The sequence below is a fragment of the Taeniopygia guttata genome, chromosome 1 (assembly GCF_048771995.1).
Source record: "Taeniopygia guttata chromosome 1, bTaeGut7.mat, whole genome shotgun sequence".
Taxonomy (NCBI): domain Eukaryota; kingdom Metazoa; phylum Chordata; class Aves; order Passeriformes; family Estrildidae; genus Taeniopygia; species Taeniopygia guttata.
Window position 1 is genome coordinate 112,379,241 of NC_133024.1, and position 18,665 is coordinate 112,397,905.

At 44.3% G+C, this 18,665-nt stretch overlaps 2 protein-coding genes across 3 annotated transcripts in view; both read left to right on the top strand.

Annotated features, from left to right (window-relative positions):
* Positions 1-112: 112 nt before the first annotated feature.
* Positions 113-4,727, top strand: HMGN1 (high mobility group nucleosome binding domain 1). Of its 2 annotated transcripts, none has more exons than XM_072916659.1 (6): positions 113-271; positions 462-494; positions 595-624; positions 708-758; positions 2,446-2,577; positions 3,830-4,727. In XM_072916659.1, exons 1-6 carry the CDS (start codon positions 251-253, stop codon positions 3,875-3,877), a joined length of 315 nt encoding a protein of 104 aa, XP_072772760.1. In that variant the 5' UTR covers positions 113-250; the 3' UTR covers positions 3,878-4,727.
* A 2,970-nt stretch (positions 4,728-7,697) lies between these two features.
* The window catches only part of BRWD1 (bromodomain and WD repeat domain containing 1), a 41,260-nt gene continuing 30,292 nt past the window's right edge, over positions 7,698-18,665 (top strand). The window contains exons 1-13 of the mRNA XM_030284074.4: positions 7,698-7,850; positions 7,971-8,029; positions 8,175-8,204; positions 8,389-8,448; positions 11,541-11,691; positions 12,497-12,595; positions 12,803-12,963; positions 13,158-13,379; positions 14,758-14,858; positions 15,450-15,520; positions 16,594-16,694; positions 17,312-17,352; positions 18,081-18,179. Of these exons, the coding sequence (XP_030139934.4) occupies positions 7,793-7,850; positions 7,971-8,029; positions 8,175-8,204; positions 8,389-8,448; positions 11,541-11,691; positions 12,497-12,595; positions 12,803-12,963; positions 13,158-13,379; positions 14,758-14,858; positions 15,450-15,520; positions 16,594-16,694; positions 17,312-17,352; positions 18,081-18,179 (1,253 nt within the window). The 5' untranslated portion in view covers positions 7,698-7,792. The remainder of the gene's footprint in view (positions 7,851-7,970; positions 8,030-8,174; positions 8,205-8,388; positions 8,449-11,540; positions 11,692-12,496; positions 12,596-12,802; positions 12,964-13,157; positions 13,380-14,757; positions 14,859-15,449; positions 15,521-16,593; positions 16,695-17,311; positions 17,353-18,080; positions 18,180-18,665) is intronic.

Here is an 18,665-nt window from a genome sequence, read left to right on the forward strand (position 1 = left end):
CCAATGGCGGGGCGGGGCGGGCGGCGCGCGGGGCGGGGCGGGCCAATGGCGGGGCGCGGCGGGCGGCGCGCGGGGCGGGCGGGCCAATGGCGTGGCGCTTGCCCCGATCCGGCTGGATCCTGTTGCGGCGCCGCTGGCGCTGCTGGGATGGGGAGGGGGGCGGCTCCGCTGCGCAGCCGGGCTGGGGCGCGCAGGCGGCCGCAGACGCGCTCGCAGCAGCCGCGCCACACCGGCAGCCGCGAGCCTCGAGATGCCGAAGAGGAAGGTGAAGGCGAGCGGCGGCGAGGGGAGCCGCCGGGCGGGGACGGGCGGGAGGGGACCGGGCTCGGCGGGAAGCGCTCCGATGCGGTGCCGGCGGCCGGCGCCTGCCCCTTGTGCCGGGTGGCTCGGCGGGCCAGAGGTGTGGGAGGCTCCGGGGGCCGGTGCCGCCCCGCCCCGCTGACGCTGTGTGTGTGTTGCAGGTGACGGTGGCGGACGGGGACGCCCCCGAGGAGGTAAGGAGCGGGCAGGGCGGCGGGGCTGCCCCGGCCCGCCCGCCCCTCACGCCCTTCCCTGTCTCTCTTTCTCTCCCCGTGTCTGTGTCTCCCCCCGCAGCCCAAGCGGCGGTCGGCGCGGCTCTCCGCGGTAAGTGAGTGCCGAGCGGCGGGGCCCTGCCGGGATGGCTCCCCGGGGGCCGGATCCCCGCCTGACTTGTTCTCTCTCCTCAGAAACCCGCGCCTGCCAAAGCGGAGCCGAAACCCAAAAAGTTGCCGGCAAAGGTGAGAGTGAATTGGAAGAGGGAAGGGAGTGCTTGGGGGCATCCCGCGTGGTGTCCTCCGTGCACCGTGCCGGAATGGTTTTGTTCCGTGTGGGAACGCTCCCTTGGCTGAAGTGTTGTTTTGATGTGCTTTTGCCAGTATTTACAGGTACATTCCATCACGGTGGCTGTAGATTCTTGTTAAGCTCCAGGCATTGCATGGAAGCGTGGGCAGGGATCCATGCGTGTTACATTGTGGTTTGGTATTGGGTGGAACTACCTGACTGTCAAAGCAGATGTGCGTTGGGACATCAGCAGGAATTTCTTCACAGAAAGGCTGGTCAGGCATTGGGAAAGCCGCTCAGGGAGGTGGTGCAGTCACCATCCCTGGACGTGTCCAAGGATAGGCTGGGATGTTGTTTGTTCTGCTCTGGTTGACAGGGCGGTGCTCTGTTAAAGTTGGACTGGAGTATCTTGGAGGACTTCTCCAAAATGAATGATTCTGTGCACAGCGTTGTATTTCATCTGTGTAACAAGAGGGGATAAAATATACCTACTGATGTTTTAAAGCAGTGTGTTAGGACAGGGAAAAAATTGCATTAGCCACTTAAAAAAACATATGAACTTCTATTCATATGGTCAGGCTTTAGGTGTTTGTAAGAAAGTGGGTTTGTGTGATCTTTGAATTTTTCAGCACAGCTTTCTCAGTGAAAATAAGCGAGGTGTAAAATTCTTTGGTTTTTGGGAGAATTGAAAATGGCCTTGTGTCTGTGGCTTGCTGCTGTTTGTGTTGCTAAGTGTTCCTTTGTCATCATGAGCTTTTCTTGTCATGTATTGATTAAAAGCTTTGGGGTGACCTCATTGTGACATTTCAGTACCTGGAGGGAGTTGATAAGAAAGATAGAGACAATTTCCAAGGGATGGAGAGACAGGACACAGGGAATGGCTTCAAACTACCAGGGGGCAGGGCTGGATGGGAGATTGGGAATTGGGAATTGTTCCCTGGCAGGGTGGGCAGGGCTGGGATGGAATTCCCAGAGCAGCTGGGGCTGCCCTGGATCCCTGGCAGTGCCCAAGGCCAGGGAGGTGTTGGGGGTTGGATGAGATTATCTTTTAAGATCCCTCTCAACCCAAACTGTTCTGTAATTCTCTAATTTCAGATAAACTCATAATCTTTGCAGACTTCCTGATGTTTCCATTGCATTAATCCTATCAGTTACTGATCAGAAATCCACCTTCATTCCAGTGGTTTGTGTATCTGTGCTCCCACTCTCAGGGCTGTAAGCCTAAAGAATTTGGGGAAGCTTTCCAATGACTGATGTGTGATATTGATTTTTTGCTTAAAACTACTTCAAACTAACAGTCAAAAAATTTTTATTTGATTCATCAAAAAACACCTTTTTTCATCAACTTTATCCGTTTTTAAAACTTCCCTCACAGTATTCTTTCCAGTTGTGAGAAGTTTGCTCATTATGGAGTTACTTAGTGGGCTTTTTAAATAAATACTATGAAGAAAAATATATTATGCCATTCAAAGTACAGAAGTCAGTGTGTTGCAATTTTGTAATTCTGAAATATTTTGTAAGTGGGTGATCAGGGGTTGTTGGTAACTTAGCAAATCCATCTTGGTTTTTTGTGGTTTTTATTGTTTTCAAGATTTACCTGGAAGGTCATAACAATTGACTTACTGGAAATATATTTGATTTTAGGATAAATCTGGGGACAAGAAAGCTCCATCAAAGGGGAAGAAGGGGCCTAAAGGAAAACAGACAGAAGAGACAAACCAAGAGCAGACAAAGGACAACCTGCCTGCAGAAAATGGGGAGGCTAAAACTGAGGAGGTGAAGTTTGGAGGGCTGGGTTTGGGTTTTGCTGTTTCTGAGAAGTTGGGGGGTTTTTCCCTACCAAAGTTTCTTGACAAATGAAATATTCTTTTTCTTGGGTCTGGAAAGAGTCTTGAGTGAAAACCCAGAGCTGATTTTGGCAAAGTTGAGGTGATATTGACAGACACTGCTGGGAGAAGGGACAGGTGGGTGCAGGGACAAAGTACAACAATTAATGAGTTGTTGTTGCTGGAGAAGTGACTGTGCCAGGTGAGTCTTGGCTACACCTCAGTGCCAGAGTGGCTGAACTTTTTGGAATCATTGATGAGGTCACTCACAGCATCCTCCACTCTGTATTATATTCCTGGAATGCAGACATAGTTACAAATTGAGGCCAAAATCTGCAGGGATGAAACACAAGTGTGGTAACGGGCCTGGAGTTGGTGTCAGGTTTCTGTGACAGAAACATTTTCAGGAGTTCAGTGGAATATTTTGATTTTAGGTAGATGATGGGGTTTGGTGGGCAATGAAGGTACAGGATGGTACTTGGCTGAGCAGGAGGATTTACTCTGGGGTAACTGTCATTTGCAAGCTTGCAGTGTGAAAAAGCTGTGCTCTGACTACAAGTTCTTCAGCTGACTCAAGTTTTGGCATTATTGCAGTCTTTCAGTTTGTGCTTGTAATATTTCAGCAGTGGAAGCAAATTTGGCAGCATTCCCATCTGGGGTCCCTTTAGTTCACTGGTGCAGAGATTATGTAAATTGACAAGGAATGGACCATGACTTGGTCACACCACCCAAAATCCAGGTGTAATTTTATACCAAAGTCTGGAAGAGGCAGAGGCAGTCTGTCCTGTTGGATGTTACTATTTGCTAAGAATTAAAACAGGATTAAGATTTGAAAAATATTTTAAGTGTGGCACTGAAATTGAAAGGCATGAAGTGTTACCTCATAGATTTTCTAAACACCTCCAATGTAATTGTAGCTGTGTAAAAGCTAAAGTTTCTTCGGTCATAAAGGCAGTAATCCAATTAAAATCCCTTGCAGTGTTGTTTAGTAACAAATCAACATCCTGAAATCCATCCTGGTGGATCCAAGGAGCCTTTTTGTCACAGCTTGGTTTAGCAGGTCATGATCCAAGAGAAATCTGTAAGAACAAGTCAGGGTTATTCTGTGCAGGGTTTAATGTGCATTAAAACCACTCCAAACTAATCAGAGCCATTAAAAACTTTCTGCACTGAAATGTTCTGGGTTTTTTTTCCCTTTCCAGACCCCAGCACCTGATGCAGCTGCAGAGAAAGAAGTGAAGTCTGAGTGACACCTGGTCCCACATCTGTAACTGGTGGTCCTTAAACCTTACTTCTTGTACAATTCAGAGGAATATTTTTATCAACTATTTTGTAAATGCAAGTTTTTTAGTAGTTCTAGAAAACACGTTTTTAAAAAGGAGAGAATCCCGACTCAACCCATTTTTTTACATATTTAGATAAGTGTAAATGCCTTTTTTTAAGTGGTAAAGTCATGTACTGGTTGTCTGTTTTCTATGAAACCAGAAATTAACGGTGTGTTAATTAAGGAGAGGGCTTTGAGGCCTTGATTAAGCCTCACGTTCCACAGACTCCAAGGGACAGTTTTCTATCTTATAAAATGAAGCATAACACAGATCAGACTTTGGAATTCATAATGATGTGTTGAGAACGTCTTAATATTTTAGTTATTTATCTTTCTCTATGGTTGTACCATCAGTAGAATTGCTTATCTAATAAAACTGCTCCCTAGTGGTGGATTTCTTGCTGAGTGATGTATATCAGTGACAAAGTTATTTTTGGTAGTTGCAGCTTTATTTTTTTCCCAACAACTTTGTAGCTGTGATGCAAAAGATTGGAAACTTTTATTTTATATCTTTAAATACTGTCTTAAGTAAAAGTTTTTGCTTGGCAGTTGGAACTTGTTATGTCAATTTTGAGATACTGGAACTTCACATCTAGTTTTCAAGGACAGCTTGTCTACAAAGATTGAGTGAAAAATATTTGAAATAGTGCTAGGAAAAAAAAAACAAAATTAGTTTTTAGATTTAAAAAAGCTCTGTTAATAAAAACAATTGTAAAATTGTTGATAGTGTTTGTGATCATCAAACAAAAGCCAAATAAACCTTGATTATGAAAGGATGTTTCCATAGCTCCTGTATTGACTGAGAACTCACAATCTGAGTGCTGTGGTTTGGATTTTTAACTGTGTCCTTCAGAGTGTTAAAACAATACTTTTGAAGAGATGGGTGGCAGTTCAGGGAGTGGAGAATTGGAGTGTTAGTCTAAACTTGCACTTTTGAGAGCTTTGTGTCGCTGCTGTTTGCTTTAAAAAAAGTCAATAATGAGTAATTAGGTCTCAGATGCCAGCCAGACAACTGTCACCTTGTCCTGGGAGGAGCCAAGCTCAAACAGTAACGTTTGTTCTTTGTTGGTTTTTTCCTCCTCTCACCCCAGAATTGTTTATGCTCTTGAGTAACACCTGCAAGCCCAGTACCTGCTTCCTGTACATTTTTAGTGCCTTTTTCAAATTGTTGCAGTTATTTCTAAAAAAAAAAAGCCACTTTAGTTTCACCACTAACTTGCTTTCTTAATCAATACTCTCATTTCAGGAAGAATTTTACCATGTTTACCTCTTCAATACTTTAGCAATCTTTAACTTTTCTATAGGAAGTCTCCCAACCTGTTCTGTTCCTCACAGAGCACACCTGGCTTTGGCTTCAAGTTCTTGGATATTTCAAAACTGGAAACTGATGCCACTTTTCTAACTCCTCCCAACATCCCCTTCCAGGTACCATATTTCTTGGTTTAATTTAATAGTAACACAGTCTAGCTCCGTGATGTTATTTACTCTCTGGTTTTGGCAAGCTCAACACACCAGTTAAATAAGTAATAAACTTGCAGATAAATCCCCCAAAATAACCACTCATTCCTGCTTTTACAGAATGTCTACTTTTCACATGTTTTGCGTCTCTGGTGCTGGGATCTTGTGGACTTGCAGCATTTCCCTCACATCTATTACCCACTGCTTAATTTACTGTAACTTCTCGATATCACTCTGTCCTGTGTGATACCAGATTTATTTGCTCTTCAGCTAAGGACTGGAGGGAGAGCTGATGCAGATTTGCATCCAATGGAGCACAATCTGATCCAAAATACAACAGCAGGAGAACAAGACTTGTTTCTTGGAAGACAATAAATTGTCTGTGTATACTGCTAGTAGTTGTTTGGGTTAAGGGAATGAGACATAAAAGTAATTTACTTCAAGGTTCTAAAAATGCATTTTAAGGTACCAGAGGTGGGGAATGAAATAGGTGAAGAGTTTGGATTTCAAATGTAACACAAGTACAGCCACTGCTGTTTTTATCAGCGTTCATACTGGGCATGGCTGGGAAACAACTGTGAGAAAGAAAAAAACATGAAGAATGGTTCAGGTTGGAAGGGACCTGAAAGCCCATCCAGTGCCACCCCTGCCATGGCAGGGACACCTCCCACTGTCCCAGTGCTCCAAGCCCCAGTGTCCAACCTGGCCTTGGGCACTGCCAGGGATCCAGGGCAGCCACAGCTGTGCCAGGGCCTGCCCACCCTCCCAGGGAACAATTCCCAATTTCCAATATCCCATCTAACCCCATTCTCTGTCAGCTTGAAGCCATTTCCCCTTGTCCTGTCACTCCAGGCCCTGCAAGGCCACCCTGAGCTCAGCCCAAAGCTTCTCCTGTGCAGGGGAACAATCCCAGCTGTGCCAGCCTTTCTTCCCAGCAGAGCTGCTCCATCCCTCTGCTCATCCTCATGCCTCCTCACAGGTTGATGTCCTGGCTCCCAAAATCCTGTCTCCAGGAGCCAGGCTCAAGATGGCACAAGCATGGGGACAGAGCTCCATTTTTTTGGCTTAGTGGTGCCAGGGAAGCAGTGCTGCTGGAATGGTGTGGGAAATACCCCTCCCGAGGCTGGTGTTTGGGGCAGCTCAGGTGCCCCCCAGCATCCCCAGCCCCCCAGCATGTGGAGCTCTGCTGTCACAGCAGGAGGCTGGGCCATCCCTAAGCTCCAACAGCATTGATGCTTCCAAATCTCTGCAGACACGGCACACCCCGGGCACCACGCAGGACAGTGCACTTTGAATCACAATATCACAAAATCGTTTAGCTTGGGAAACACCGCTGAGGTCATCAGTCCAACCTTTGACTGATCAACACCTTGTTAACAACCAGAGCACATCCCGTTGTTCCTTGAACTCCTCCATGAAAGGCGACTTCAACACCTCCCCGGGCAGTGCATTCTAATGTTTAATCACCTTTCAGCGAAAAAATTCTCCCGATGTCCACCCTGAGCCTGCCCTGGCCCAGCCTGAGGCCGTTCCCTTTCCTCCTGTCCCTGTTCCCTGGAGCAGAGCCCGACCCCCCGGCTGTCCCCTCCTGGCAGGAGCTGTGCAGAGCCACAAGGTCCCCCCTGAGCCTCCTTTTCTCCAGGCTCAGCCCCTTCCCAGCTCCCTCAGGAATTCTCCAGCCCCTTCCCAGCTCCGTTCCCTTCTCTGGATAAGCTGCACCCCCCCGCAGTGACGGGTCCAGAGCACTCGAGGCAAAGGCCCTGGCGGCACACATCCACTCCATCACCACATCGCCCCCTGGACCCGGTTTCTGTGCCTGGCCGCGGCTCCCGGGAGAGCTGTCCCGGGCTAGGAAGGCCGAGGCAGCGGCGGCAGCCCCGGTGTACCCGGGGCCGATGGAGCAGCGCCGCCGCCGCCTCTGCCCCGCCGCCCTCAGCGCTGCCGCCTCGCCGCCCTCAGCGCCGCCCCCGGGCGCGTCACCGCCGCCTTCCTCGCGCGATCCTTCCGCGCCTCCTCCTCTCCTTCTCCTCACCCGGCGCCTTCCCCGCCGTCCCCCGTCGCCACCCGCCCCGCTGCCTTTCGTGTATATTCCCCGCGGCCACACGCCTGCACCGCTGTTCCCTCGGCGCGCCCAAAGCGCCCGGTACTGCGGGAACTATTTTACGCCGCCCCCCCCACAGGCGCTCCCGGCGGAGGTGGCGACGGCGGCTCCGTGGCGGGTGGTGCGGCGGCCATGGCGGCGGCGCCGCCGAGGCTGCGCTGAGGGGGGAGAGGGAGGGAGGGAGCGCTGAGGGGAGCGGGGGGGCGGCCGTGAGGGGAGGGAGGGAGGAGGGGAGGCGCTGACAGCGCCGTGCCGAGCCGGGCCCGCCGCCCTCAGCCCGCCATGGCCGAGCCTGCGGCCTCTTCCAGCTCCGGCGCGTCGCTGCCGCTCATTGAATCAGGTAACACCGCGGGCCGGGGTGCGGAGGTGCCGCCGGTGCCGCCATCTTCCTGCCCCCCCCACCCCTCTCCTCAGGATGGGTCACGGCCGCCCCCCGGCTCATCCCCCGTGTCTCTTACAGAGCTTTACTTCCTCATCGCCCGGTTCCTGAGCACCGGGCCCTGCCGGAGAGCGCTGAAGGTGAGTGCGGGGCTCAGCGGGGCGCGGGCACCCCGCGCTGCCCGCGGAGGGTCGGGGGGAGGTGGGAGCAGCCGCGCCCCCCGCTCTGGAGGAGCCGAATCCTGGCTTGTCCCTGACTCTTGTGTTTTTCCCCTTCCCTCTGCAGGTGCTGGTGCAGGAGCTGGAGCAGCACCAGGTCTGTGTGGGCTCTGATGAAATCTTGCTGTAGTCAAAAGTTTCCTTTGCAAGTCATTCAAGTTTCTGCCGCTGTCTCAACTTTTCCCCATCCCCTCAACACACATTGTTTTGGATGTGGTCTGTAGTCCCTCCTTTCCCCTTTAACCGCTCACGGTTTTTCTGTTTGTTTTTCCTTTATTTAGTTGCTTCCCAAAAGGTTGGACTGGCAAGGAAATGAGCATTATAGAAGTTATGAAGAATTGGTGAGACTTTTCTCTTTAAAAAACCCCCTTTTATTTGCGGTGATGACATCGATGTTAGACCCTCTACCTTTAAGAGTAGGCCCAAATCTTCACCTTCCTGTAGTATCCTGACTCTGAACACTGGAGTTACTTTAGAAATAGCCTTTAATTTCTTTACATCAGACTAACAAAAACACAAGTGGTGGTTTAAATTGAGGATATTGTTTACATAGAAGAGGTGGAGCTTGGCGTTGTGCAGTGGTACATGCCGCTGCCTACATGCAGGCAGGAGCCAATCTACAGCGAGGTTTCATTTTGGAGTTTCAGGGACCAGGTTGTGAGGCACGTTGTGATTTGTCGGTATTTATTTTCTGGTTGGTTTCTTTCAGCCCCCTCCAACATATTAGGAAATGAAATCACTGTTCAGAAACCGAGGGTTGGCACTTGTGGTGACTGTGAATGTGCTCATGTCGCCGGCTCCTCGCTGGTCATGGCTTTGTTTCTAAAGTGCTGCAAAGAGGGAGGTGATCTCTCCACAAAATGTACTTTCTGCCCTTCCACGGCTGGTGTGGTGTGTTCTGATTTGTTTTTACAGAAGGCAGAGCTGTGTTTTGGGGCTTAATTTTGCTGCTTCTTAAGTGGCAAAGAGTTTGAATGCCAGTGGGTGATGGCATGATGGTGCCTGCCCTTCCCAGTGTGGTTTTTATCCTGCTTTATTGTGTTTGATAGTGTTTCCTGTAGAGAGTTGTTTATCCTTGCTTTTTCCCACCTAAGGTTCGGGCATTCCGGGTTAATTGACTGATGGTTGCAATGAACTCCCTCTTGTGAAGCACTTAAAGATCTCAGGATGATATTTGCATAGAGAAGGAATGAAATGTTGTTTAAAACACTTTCTTAATTATCTAAGTATTGCTTGAAATGATAAGTGTGATTCCATTTCCTCTCTTTGTTCTTGTGGCCAGTTGAGCAAGGAAGGTTTTAGATCAGTTTTTGTAACTCACTAAGAAGCCTGGCCTTGCTAAACAGGAATATTTTCAAGCTCTGACTTGAATTTAGGCAAGATGAAAGTAGCATTAAGCTTAGAAAGAATTATTGGGAGGGTTTCTTTTTGTTGCTTCATTGTTGGTTTCTTACCCCATTTCTTCTGGCAAAAAGAAGGGTGTTGGGAGATCCCATGTGTGTGTTTTTCTGATTTCAGGGCTGCTTTTTTTCTGTGATTATTCTGCATATACAATTGTCAAACTAATTCTTTAACATGTGCAGCTTCTATCTCTTTTTTCCTGCACAATTTAAAGGAAATCTCTGCACAGAGAAGTAGTGTTTCAGAATATCTAAATTATTCTCAGGGTTTTAGTTTCTGGTTTTTTGAGGGGCTCTGGGAACCTCTTGTCCCACTGGTCTCACTCTGAATTTGCAGAGACCACAGACAAATCAGTCATGTGCTGTAATTGTTTCTATTCCACTTTGCTCAGCATGGAATTGCAAATCTTTAAAACAACTGTTCCTTCCAAAATCTCAGCAAAACTACTTCAAAAAGAAAGGAGTTGCAAGGTTTCGTATGCAAGGGTTGCATTTAGAAAATATATTAGAAAATATACATATTGCTGACTGCATGCAAACAAAAAGGGTTTTAGTGTTTGGCAGAAAGCAGACTGGCCTTTCTGTCCTGAATGTTGTGGCTGGTACTGCTCTATACCAATTCAAGAGTCAAAATTGATAAAGAAATGATGTCAAAATGCATTTTGTAGTCTTTGGGCTACCAGATATGTTTCTCATAATCAACCTTAAGCATCTGATGGGCTGATTTGCTTGGACAGATTTGCCTGTGGGGTAATGGGAGTTATTTTACTGATGTTATCACCTCCCACCCTGCCAGGAATACAACCTATGCCCCACAAGCTTTATACCTGGATTTTATTATAAAAAAACAAGTGCAAGGCTGTGACTTAAGTTGTACCTTTTGAATGCTCACTGTGTATTTGGGCAACTTTCTGGCAGCGTGTGGTATTTTTATTTTTATTCCCACTGTTGTGATGAGCAGATCAGCCCTGTTGGGACACTTTGCTCATCCAAGCTCAGCTGTTCAAGGGAACAGCATCAGCAGCACGAGCTTGTTCTGCCTGTGTTCTCAGCCACCTGGGCAGGAGGCCACATACCTGAGCTGGTGTGGCCCTGAGCCTCTCCTGAATGGATTGGCTGGGAATTCTCTGGCTGCTGCAGGAGCAGTGTGGCTGCTGGGGCTGACTGGGTTCTTCATGGCCAGGTCACACTGGAGGAAGTGTGGGACTGTCAATCCCACCTGCTTCAGACCTCCCCAGCAGCTTCAGCTTTTGAGTCTGATGGTTTGCTCTACTCAAGGCTGCTTAAACTCCTACTTTGTGTCTTTAACTTCTGCATTATTGTGGTTGCCTTGATAAGAATAAGGATTTTTTAGATTGAACTCTGAGAAAGAGTAGGGGGAAAAATAATCAAAACCCGCGCACATCTGTTCTTGTCTGAGACATCTGAGTGTGTGTGGGGGTGTATTTTTTTTTTAGGTTGCTTGATGCAGATAGTGTGGGATCATTCCTGAGTGTAGGGATGAATGGTTTGATCCTGGTTTAAGGAAGTAGGGCAGACTTAGGTTATGTGGTACTGGTTCTTCAAGGGAACTGTTTCCAGAGAGATTGTACTCAAACCTGCTGGTTTGCAGTTCAATGAGCAAGTACAGGTAGTAGCTGCTTAAATTCTTGTGCTTGATTGCAACCACATTCTCCATGATCTTGAGTTCTGAGGGTTTGTATTTTATTTCTTATTTTTAGTACAAATCATAGGGTGAATTGGGCAAAGACACTCAGTGTAGGGTGTCTGACAAGTGGGTGCCACAGGGGTGATTCCTGCAAACTTCCAGTAATAAAATACTGATCTGCAGGAGTAACTTTACTCCAGTTATTTTTACTACAGTTCTCCCTAGCTTGCAGAGTACCCACTGAATTTACTAGATCAGAGCTTAACAGAATTCATTATTCTCTGTAAGTTGAACTTAAATCAAATATATCTGTACATATTGATACTTTCAGATCCATCTGTTCTGGGTGTACCAACCTAATTTTTAAACCTTGAATTTCTGTCAGGTGCTGGCCAACAAACATGTGGCTCCAGATCATTTATTACAAATTTGCAAACGCATTGGCCCTATCCTGGATAAGGAGATCCCACCCAGCATTTCCAGAGTGAATTCCTTACTTGGGGCAGGGAGACAGTCCTTGCTACGGACAGCAAAAGGTAGGATCTGTTCTTTGTTTGAAATGGGAGCGATTCATTGTTGTGTGCACAGAATTAGGATTTGGGGAATAGTGTGAGAGAGGCAGAAAGGACACTTGGGAAGTGACCTCTTGGAATCCCAGAGTGGTTTGGGTTGGAAGGGTCCCTAAAGCCCATCCAGTGCCACCCCTGCCATGGCAGGGACACCTTCCACTGTCCCAGGCTGCTCCAGCCCCAGTGTCCAACCTGGCCTTGGGCACTGCCAGGGATCCAGGGGCAGCCACAGCTGCTCTGGGCACTCTCTGCCCACTCTCACAGGGAAAAATTTTTTTCCCAACATCCCATCTAAACCTGTCATCCTTCAGCTTGAGACAATTCCCCCTTGTCCTTTCACTCCCAGACTTTGTTAAAAATTCCTCTCTAGCTTTCTTGTAAATCCCCTTTAGTTACTGAAGATCTCATGAAATAACTTCATATTATTAACTACTCATCACATTCCTGTATAAATATTCAGGAAAATGTTAACAAGATCAGTTGGAGTTTTAGTTTTGTGTCATGTGAACTGCAGGGGACCATCATTTAGGACTAATTTCAAAGTTTGCTGGTTGGTTGTGTTGGTTTTTTCTCCTTCTGTTACTATTAAATGCATTTTTCTCTTTAATTCTTCATTGTTTGTGAGAAGTTTTGAGGCAGTTGATGCCTGGTTTTTGGTGGGTTCAGTCCTGTGTTTGAGACCAGACTAGATGGGTCTTTGCTGTGTTTTGGAGCTGCAGCTCTCTTGACATTTTTAGAAAGTATTTATGATGAACTTCAACTGTTTCTGCAGATTGCAGGAACACTGTTTGGAAGGGCTCTGCATTTGCTGCTCTGCATCGAGGCAGACCCCCAGAAATGCCTGTGAACTATGGGACCCCACCAAATCTTGGTAAGCTCCTCTCACCTTTCCTCGCTGCTGCTGAACACTTTTAAAATACTGTCTTTACACACAATAAAGATTGCAGGTACCACAAAACCTCACTTTATGAAATCTGAAAGTAATTTCTAGTTGCTTTTTAATATTAATGGCAATTGAATAAACCCAGGTTTTAGAACAGACATGTTTGAAACATGATGTGATTCCTCTGTGTTCCAGTGGAGGTGCATCGAGCAAAGCAATTAACTGGATATGCCAAGTTCAGCACTTCATTCCCAGGAAGTATGTACCAGCATGTCAAGATGCACAGGAGGATCCTTGGCCATCTCTCTTCTGTGTATTGTGTTGCATTTGACAGGACTGGACACAGAATATTTACTGTAAGTTGATGAAAATACATCCAGCTCTGAATATACTTTTAGATGGTGCTTGGAAATGGGTGTTGTGCTAAAACTGGAGATGAATATCAATGCTGGTAAAGTGTAGCTCCCTCGCCGTCTTAAGTGGAAAAAATTGCTGTAATTAAAGGTCAGAAGCATGTCAGAAGTTGTCCTTAATGAATATTTCTCTTCAGGGCTCAGATGACTGTCTGGTGAAGATCTGGTCCACTCACAATGGCAGATTGTTTGCCACCTTACGAGGACACTCAGCAGAGATCTCTGACATGGCTGTGAACTATGAGAACACCATGATTGCAGCTGGGAGCTGTGACAAGATGATCCGAGTGTGGTGCCTGAGGACTTGTGCACCAGTTGCTGTCCTCCATGGGCACACAGGGTCCATTACCTCATTGCAGGTATGGGGCTTTTGAAGTGTTTCTGCATATTAAAAACTGAAATTATTTCTCTATGCCTGCCTATGGGAGTAGTGACATCTGAATGTGTAAATATTTATGGCAAAACTAAGTCAAATCACAGGATAAACCTGCTTAAAAACAGGTAAATTCCTTGTCTCTCTGGAATTCCTAAGTATTTAACTGAAGATAATGACAGGAATTCTTTTTCCCTTAAAGATCACTGCATATAATACTTGAGTTGCTGGAACAAAAGGGAGTTTCTGGGAATATCCTGTCCTGTTGTCTCTTACTGGATTCCTAATTTGCTATTCTGTGTGAATGTGTTCTGATCCAGTATATTATTCCTACAACTTTTGGGCTGTGGGTATTTGTTTTAATCTCAAAAATAGGAGTTATTTCAGAAGGACAAAGGTGTAACATGCATATTTAAATTTAGAGGTGGTTTGATACATGATGTGCTCTTGGTGGTCCTATGAATTCAGTCTGGTTTTGGCCTTTAATGCCTTAATTAACACACAAATTAGTAGCTCATTATCCAGGTTTGGGATGTCTTCCAGTGAGACCAACAGCTTGTCTTGAGGGGTGAAAAGTGGCTTGTGGAGCTTAGTACAAACAAATAATTTTGAATTTTTCTCAAAAATGCTGCCTCGGAGAGTAGTCTTCATACCTGCACTTTCTGTGACATTCACTACATTTTTTAGTTTAGCTGGTTTTTAGTGTCTAAATACTTGTGGTGCTTCTTTTATTGCAGTGTGCAGATTCTTTAATTTAGGCTTTCTTAATAATGCCATAATTGCACTATGTACAATTTATATGACTTTCCAATGTTAGTAATTGATGAACAGTTTAAACAATCTGTGTCTGTAAAATTTTCAGAAGGGTAGCTCTGTGCATAGCAATAAATCCTTGTCTTAAAGAATTATTTCTGAGGAATTCCCATACAATTCCTATAAAATTACATATGATAATTTGCATAAATTACACATTCAAGCTATTTCATATCTTGTGCTCTGCTTAATTATTTTTGAACTACACCTGTCTATTCAAACTTCCCTTTTTTCGGTCTGCTGTGCTCATTATTTTATTCATTGACAGGATTTTCAGTGAATGATTGTGGTCAGTGAAAACATCAAACCGGAACCACTGACGGAATTGGGTTTTTTAAATGCAGTAATTGAAACACAGACCACAAACTTACCTTAAAGTAGGGGAGGTATTACCTTGTAAACACTAAAAATGAGTTACCAACAACTGCTCCAGCAGTTTGAGGTGGAAAATCCAAAATAAATCAAGCTTTTACATTAACTTTTTGAAGTTAACATCATGAGCAATTCTTAAATCTCTGTTCCTATGTGTGATTTTGCTTTCCTCCCTGCAGTTCAGTCCCATGGTGAAAGGCTCCTTGCGATACATGGTCTCCACTGGGGCAGATGGAACTGTTTGCTTCTGGCAGTGGGACACAGATTCCATGAAATTCAAGTATGTGAATGGTTTGCTGGTTAACCTTTATGCCATTCTGGGCTTGAGTAAAAAAAGTCAGGTGGTTTTCACTCCACTGGGTTTTTGTGGTTATAAAAATACTGTGCAAATCATGTATTCAGTAGTTATTTTAAAGCACCATCACTAACTAGATCCTTTACAAATTAATGTTCTTCCATTTACTTGGGAGATTAGTTGGGAAATAGATGAATTTCTTTATTCACTAAAAGTTCAATGTAGGGCAGCAGGACTGGCTGGAAATGTAAATATGTTGGAAAATATAATAAAACTTGGTAGTGTTGGCCTTCCAACAGTTCTGTAGTCTTAGGATGTTTCTTACAGAACTTGCATGCAGGATATGTATGTTCAGGATAGTTTGAAATGCTCAATATGTGATTACTCTTTCTTTGTACTCAAAAAATTAATTACTACCAAAAAGAGCTCTAGCATGATCTCGTGTTGTGCTGCATCATGCATGGTATTTGATATAAAATGATCCCTGTTTAAAGAAACATCCCTTTATGCTTTGAAATGTTGCTGAAAGCCAAGTTAGGGGGGTGTGGCCTATTTCTAACATATTTTCTTTTTAAGCACCAAGCCAGTGAAGTTCACAGAGAAGCCCAGGCCAGGGGTTCAGATGCTTTGTTCTTCCTTCAGCGTAGGTAAGTCAGGTGGAGTTCAACCGTGTGATTTCTTCTTTCCTCTCTTGTAACACTTGATCGTGACAGCTTTAAAATGCACAAAACCTGCAGTTGTGAGTAAATAATTGCACAGATGTGCACTGTTAGCTGTGACATAATTAAATGCTGGGGCTTCCCTTAGCTAACAGTTAAAGACTGTTAACAGTTAAAGACATTGGTGATTTCACAGAGGTAAATGCCACATAATGTCTGTTTGCTTCTATCCATCTTTAGTGGAGGTTTTATTTTTGTTTAATCCCCTTGTACAATGTCAAGGGTGGGCAAAATGGCTTCTCTGACATCCCACAGTCACCAGCAGTGGAAGTGGGTCCTGCCAGCAGGAGCTCCTGACCCAGTGCCAGGGGTGCTCATAAAGATTTTCCTCTTAAGGATCCAGAAATGGATCTTTAACTGCTTCACTCCTGCCTTGTTTCCTTTCACTCGGTTCATGTGAATTTCAGAACTAAAAAGCAAATAAAAATCAAAGTGTAGCTCGTCACATTGTCAGGATAAAACCCTGGCTTGTGTTGAGAGGGTGTTTTTGACATTTTGCTTGTTTAGGTTTTTGGTTTTTTTTTGACAGCACTTAGAGGCAGCTCTTGGAATTTCTGCCACCTCAGCTAAATACTGGTGTGCTTACACTGGGGTACTTCACTTGACTGGTTTACTCACATTTCAGCCTAATTTTGATGCAGTTCACTGGCACAAATGAGGCACAGACTACAGTGAGAGTCATCTACATAATTCTGATTATCCAGAGCCATATTCCCCACCAGTGAAGGCTTCTCTGTGCAGTTTAATGTTAAAAGTTCCACTACTGCCCTAAAGATATATTTTAAAATCTTTCTAACACCAATTTATTTTTACTATGGCTGAGAACACTTTCTGGGGCAAGAAAGGGATTTCCTTCCACATATGTGTGTCAGTGGAAGAGCATAAGAAATGTGCCATTCTCCAAATAGGTGTGGAGTTTATTTAAACCAGGCCTCTGAGAAATGGTGGTGACCTGTTTTAATTTCTTCCACAGCAGGTTAATTATTGCTTGATTTTTACAGGTGGGATGTTTTTAGCAACTGGCAGCACTGACCACGTCATCAGGATGTATTTTTTTGGCTCTGAAACACCTGAGAAAATAGCGGAATTGGAAAGTCATGCTGTAAGTAATTAGTTAATTAGTTCATTTGAAGCAGCACTGAAGTCACCAGATGATTTTATGAGTGGCTTTTTAGCAAGGCTCTTAATTAATTTACTTTGCATTAATGTTTCCTCTACTACAAAATCTGACTATTTTTGTTGCATTGATAAGGCTTGATCAGTACTTGGTTTTTTTATGTAGAGAAGACTTTTCTGCTCTAAGACAAAGTGTTGTATCTACTTTTCCTGCAGTTTTTATTGTGCTAAAAATGAATAATTGTTTATTTTTTTAAGGAAAGAGTAAGTAGGAGTAGGAACAAAAGGTTCCTCACTATTGTAGTTGACTTACGGTATTGGAAATATATTTAAATATTATTCAGTTGTCAACCAGGTTATTTAATTTGTTAATTCTTCCTGTTTTTAAATTCAGGCTGTTTTTAAAAGATACATTTTAGATACATTAATGGTTAGTGAGTTCTGGAAGTGTTTGGACTTGTTTTGTCATGCAGTTGAAACTCTTAGAATTACACAGCATTTTATTTTTTCATTATTTCAGATTTTACTAAACTCAGAATTATCAAATAATGTATTTCCTGTTTAAAAAAGAAAACATGAACAAACTCTACTTTTTTCTTACAGGATAAAGTTGACAGCATTCAGTTTTCTAATGGTGGGGACAGGTATGTCGAAAAATGCTGAAATATGGCCAAAAAATACAGAATTTTTGAATTAAGAATCATCCATTCCTGGATGTTCCCAGTAAATAAAAATCTACTTATTTAGACCTCAGAAGGGAAATTTTGGACTGATGCAGGAGCATAATTAAGCTTCAGCTGTTGCAGCTTTCTGTTGATCTGTGTTAGGTGATACTTTTTGCCTGGCTGAGGTTTTATTTACCTGGAGGAATTTTACCACTTTTTAATGTACCCAATTGGTTTGTAGCTTCATGAATCTCCTTTTCCCCATAATTTCCTTTCAATTTCACTGAGTAATTTATAGGAAATAGGAGAAATGCAGTGAAAGTGGTCAAAAATAAATTAGAACCTTTTCATCTGATTTGTTCTTGCCTCTACTTCATTATCTGAAACTTTGCAATTACTTAAAATACATTGAAATCCTGTACTGAGGAGGACTTGAGGATGAATTTGTGAATTGAATTAAACTTTGGAACTTCCTTCTCTTTTCTTCATATTTTGACAACTTTATTCAGTTTTCCAGTTCAGAAAAACTCTTTCCTGCTTTTCTGGAAAGAAAGCTAATGGAAAGAATTCTCTTGAACACAAATTGAATATTTCACTTCTGTCAGTCTTCCACTGCAAAATCTATGTTGTGGTGGTGTCTAACTCTACAGATACTTTAAAGCAAATGTTTGGGAAGATAAATAAATGAATTTTTACTACTTGTTCAGGTTCATAAGTGGCAGCAGAGATGGAACAGCTCGGATCTGGCGTTTCGAGCAAGCAGAGTGGAGGAACATTTTGTTGGATATGTCTGATCGACTGCTGGGGTAGGTGGAGTGCTCATTTCATGGTTTCCTTTGTGTAAATTCAGAAAGATTGAAAAACTCAATTACTCAAATGTGAGTGAGAGCAGCATTCTGGTCAAGTTCTGTGGTCTTGGGAGGGGGTGAATTGAGTGTTCTGGTGATGCAATAATTGCTGAGTTTGAGTCTGTGCTTTCATAAATTCCTAAGTGTTGAGAAAGCTCTCAGATGTGCTCTGTACCAAGTTAATTTTACTGCCTCTTTTCAGGAAAAAAAAGTGAACAGAAAGAATCTACCTTCTTTATCTGGGTTTTAGTCTGACACCTGGTGTGTCACGGGAGAAATATTTTTAGATTAGTAAAAATAAAGTAGGTGGTGACCTATTTGCAGGCGAGGTTATGACATGGAATAGGTGGCTTTCCTCAAGGACTGATCTTGCTGACTGTTCCCATTTTATGCTTTTAAAAAAGTGAATTAGTGAAATGCTGGTGGCAGCCAGTCTGAATAACG

What these genes read in the sequence shown, in the direction of transcription:
- HMGN1 (XM_072916659.1), top strand. Translation starts at nt 251, where the DNA reads ATGCCGAAGAGGAAGGTGAAG. An exon ending in ACGGGGACGCCCCCGAGGAG is followed by an intron (nt 495 to 594) that starts GTAAGGAGCGGG and finishes CTCCCCCCGCAG; the next exon opens with CCCAAGCGGCGGTCGGCGCG. An exon ending in CCAAAAAGTTGCCGGCAAAG is followed by an intron (nt 759 to 2,445) that starts GTGAGAGTGAAT and finishes ATTTGATTTTAG; the next exon opens with GATAAATCTGGGGACAAGAA.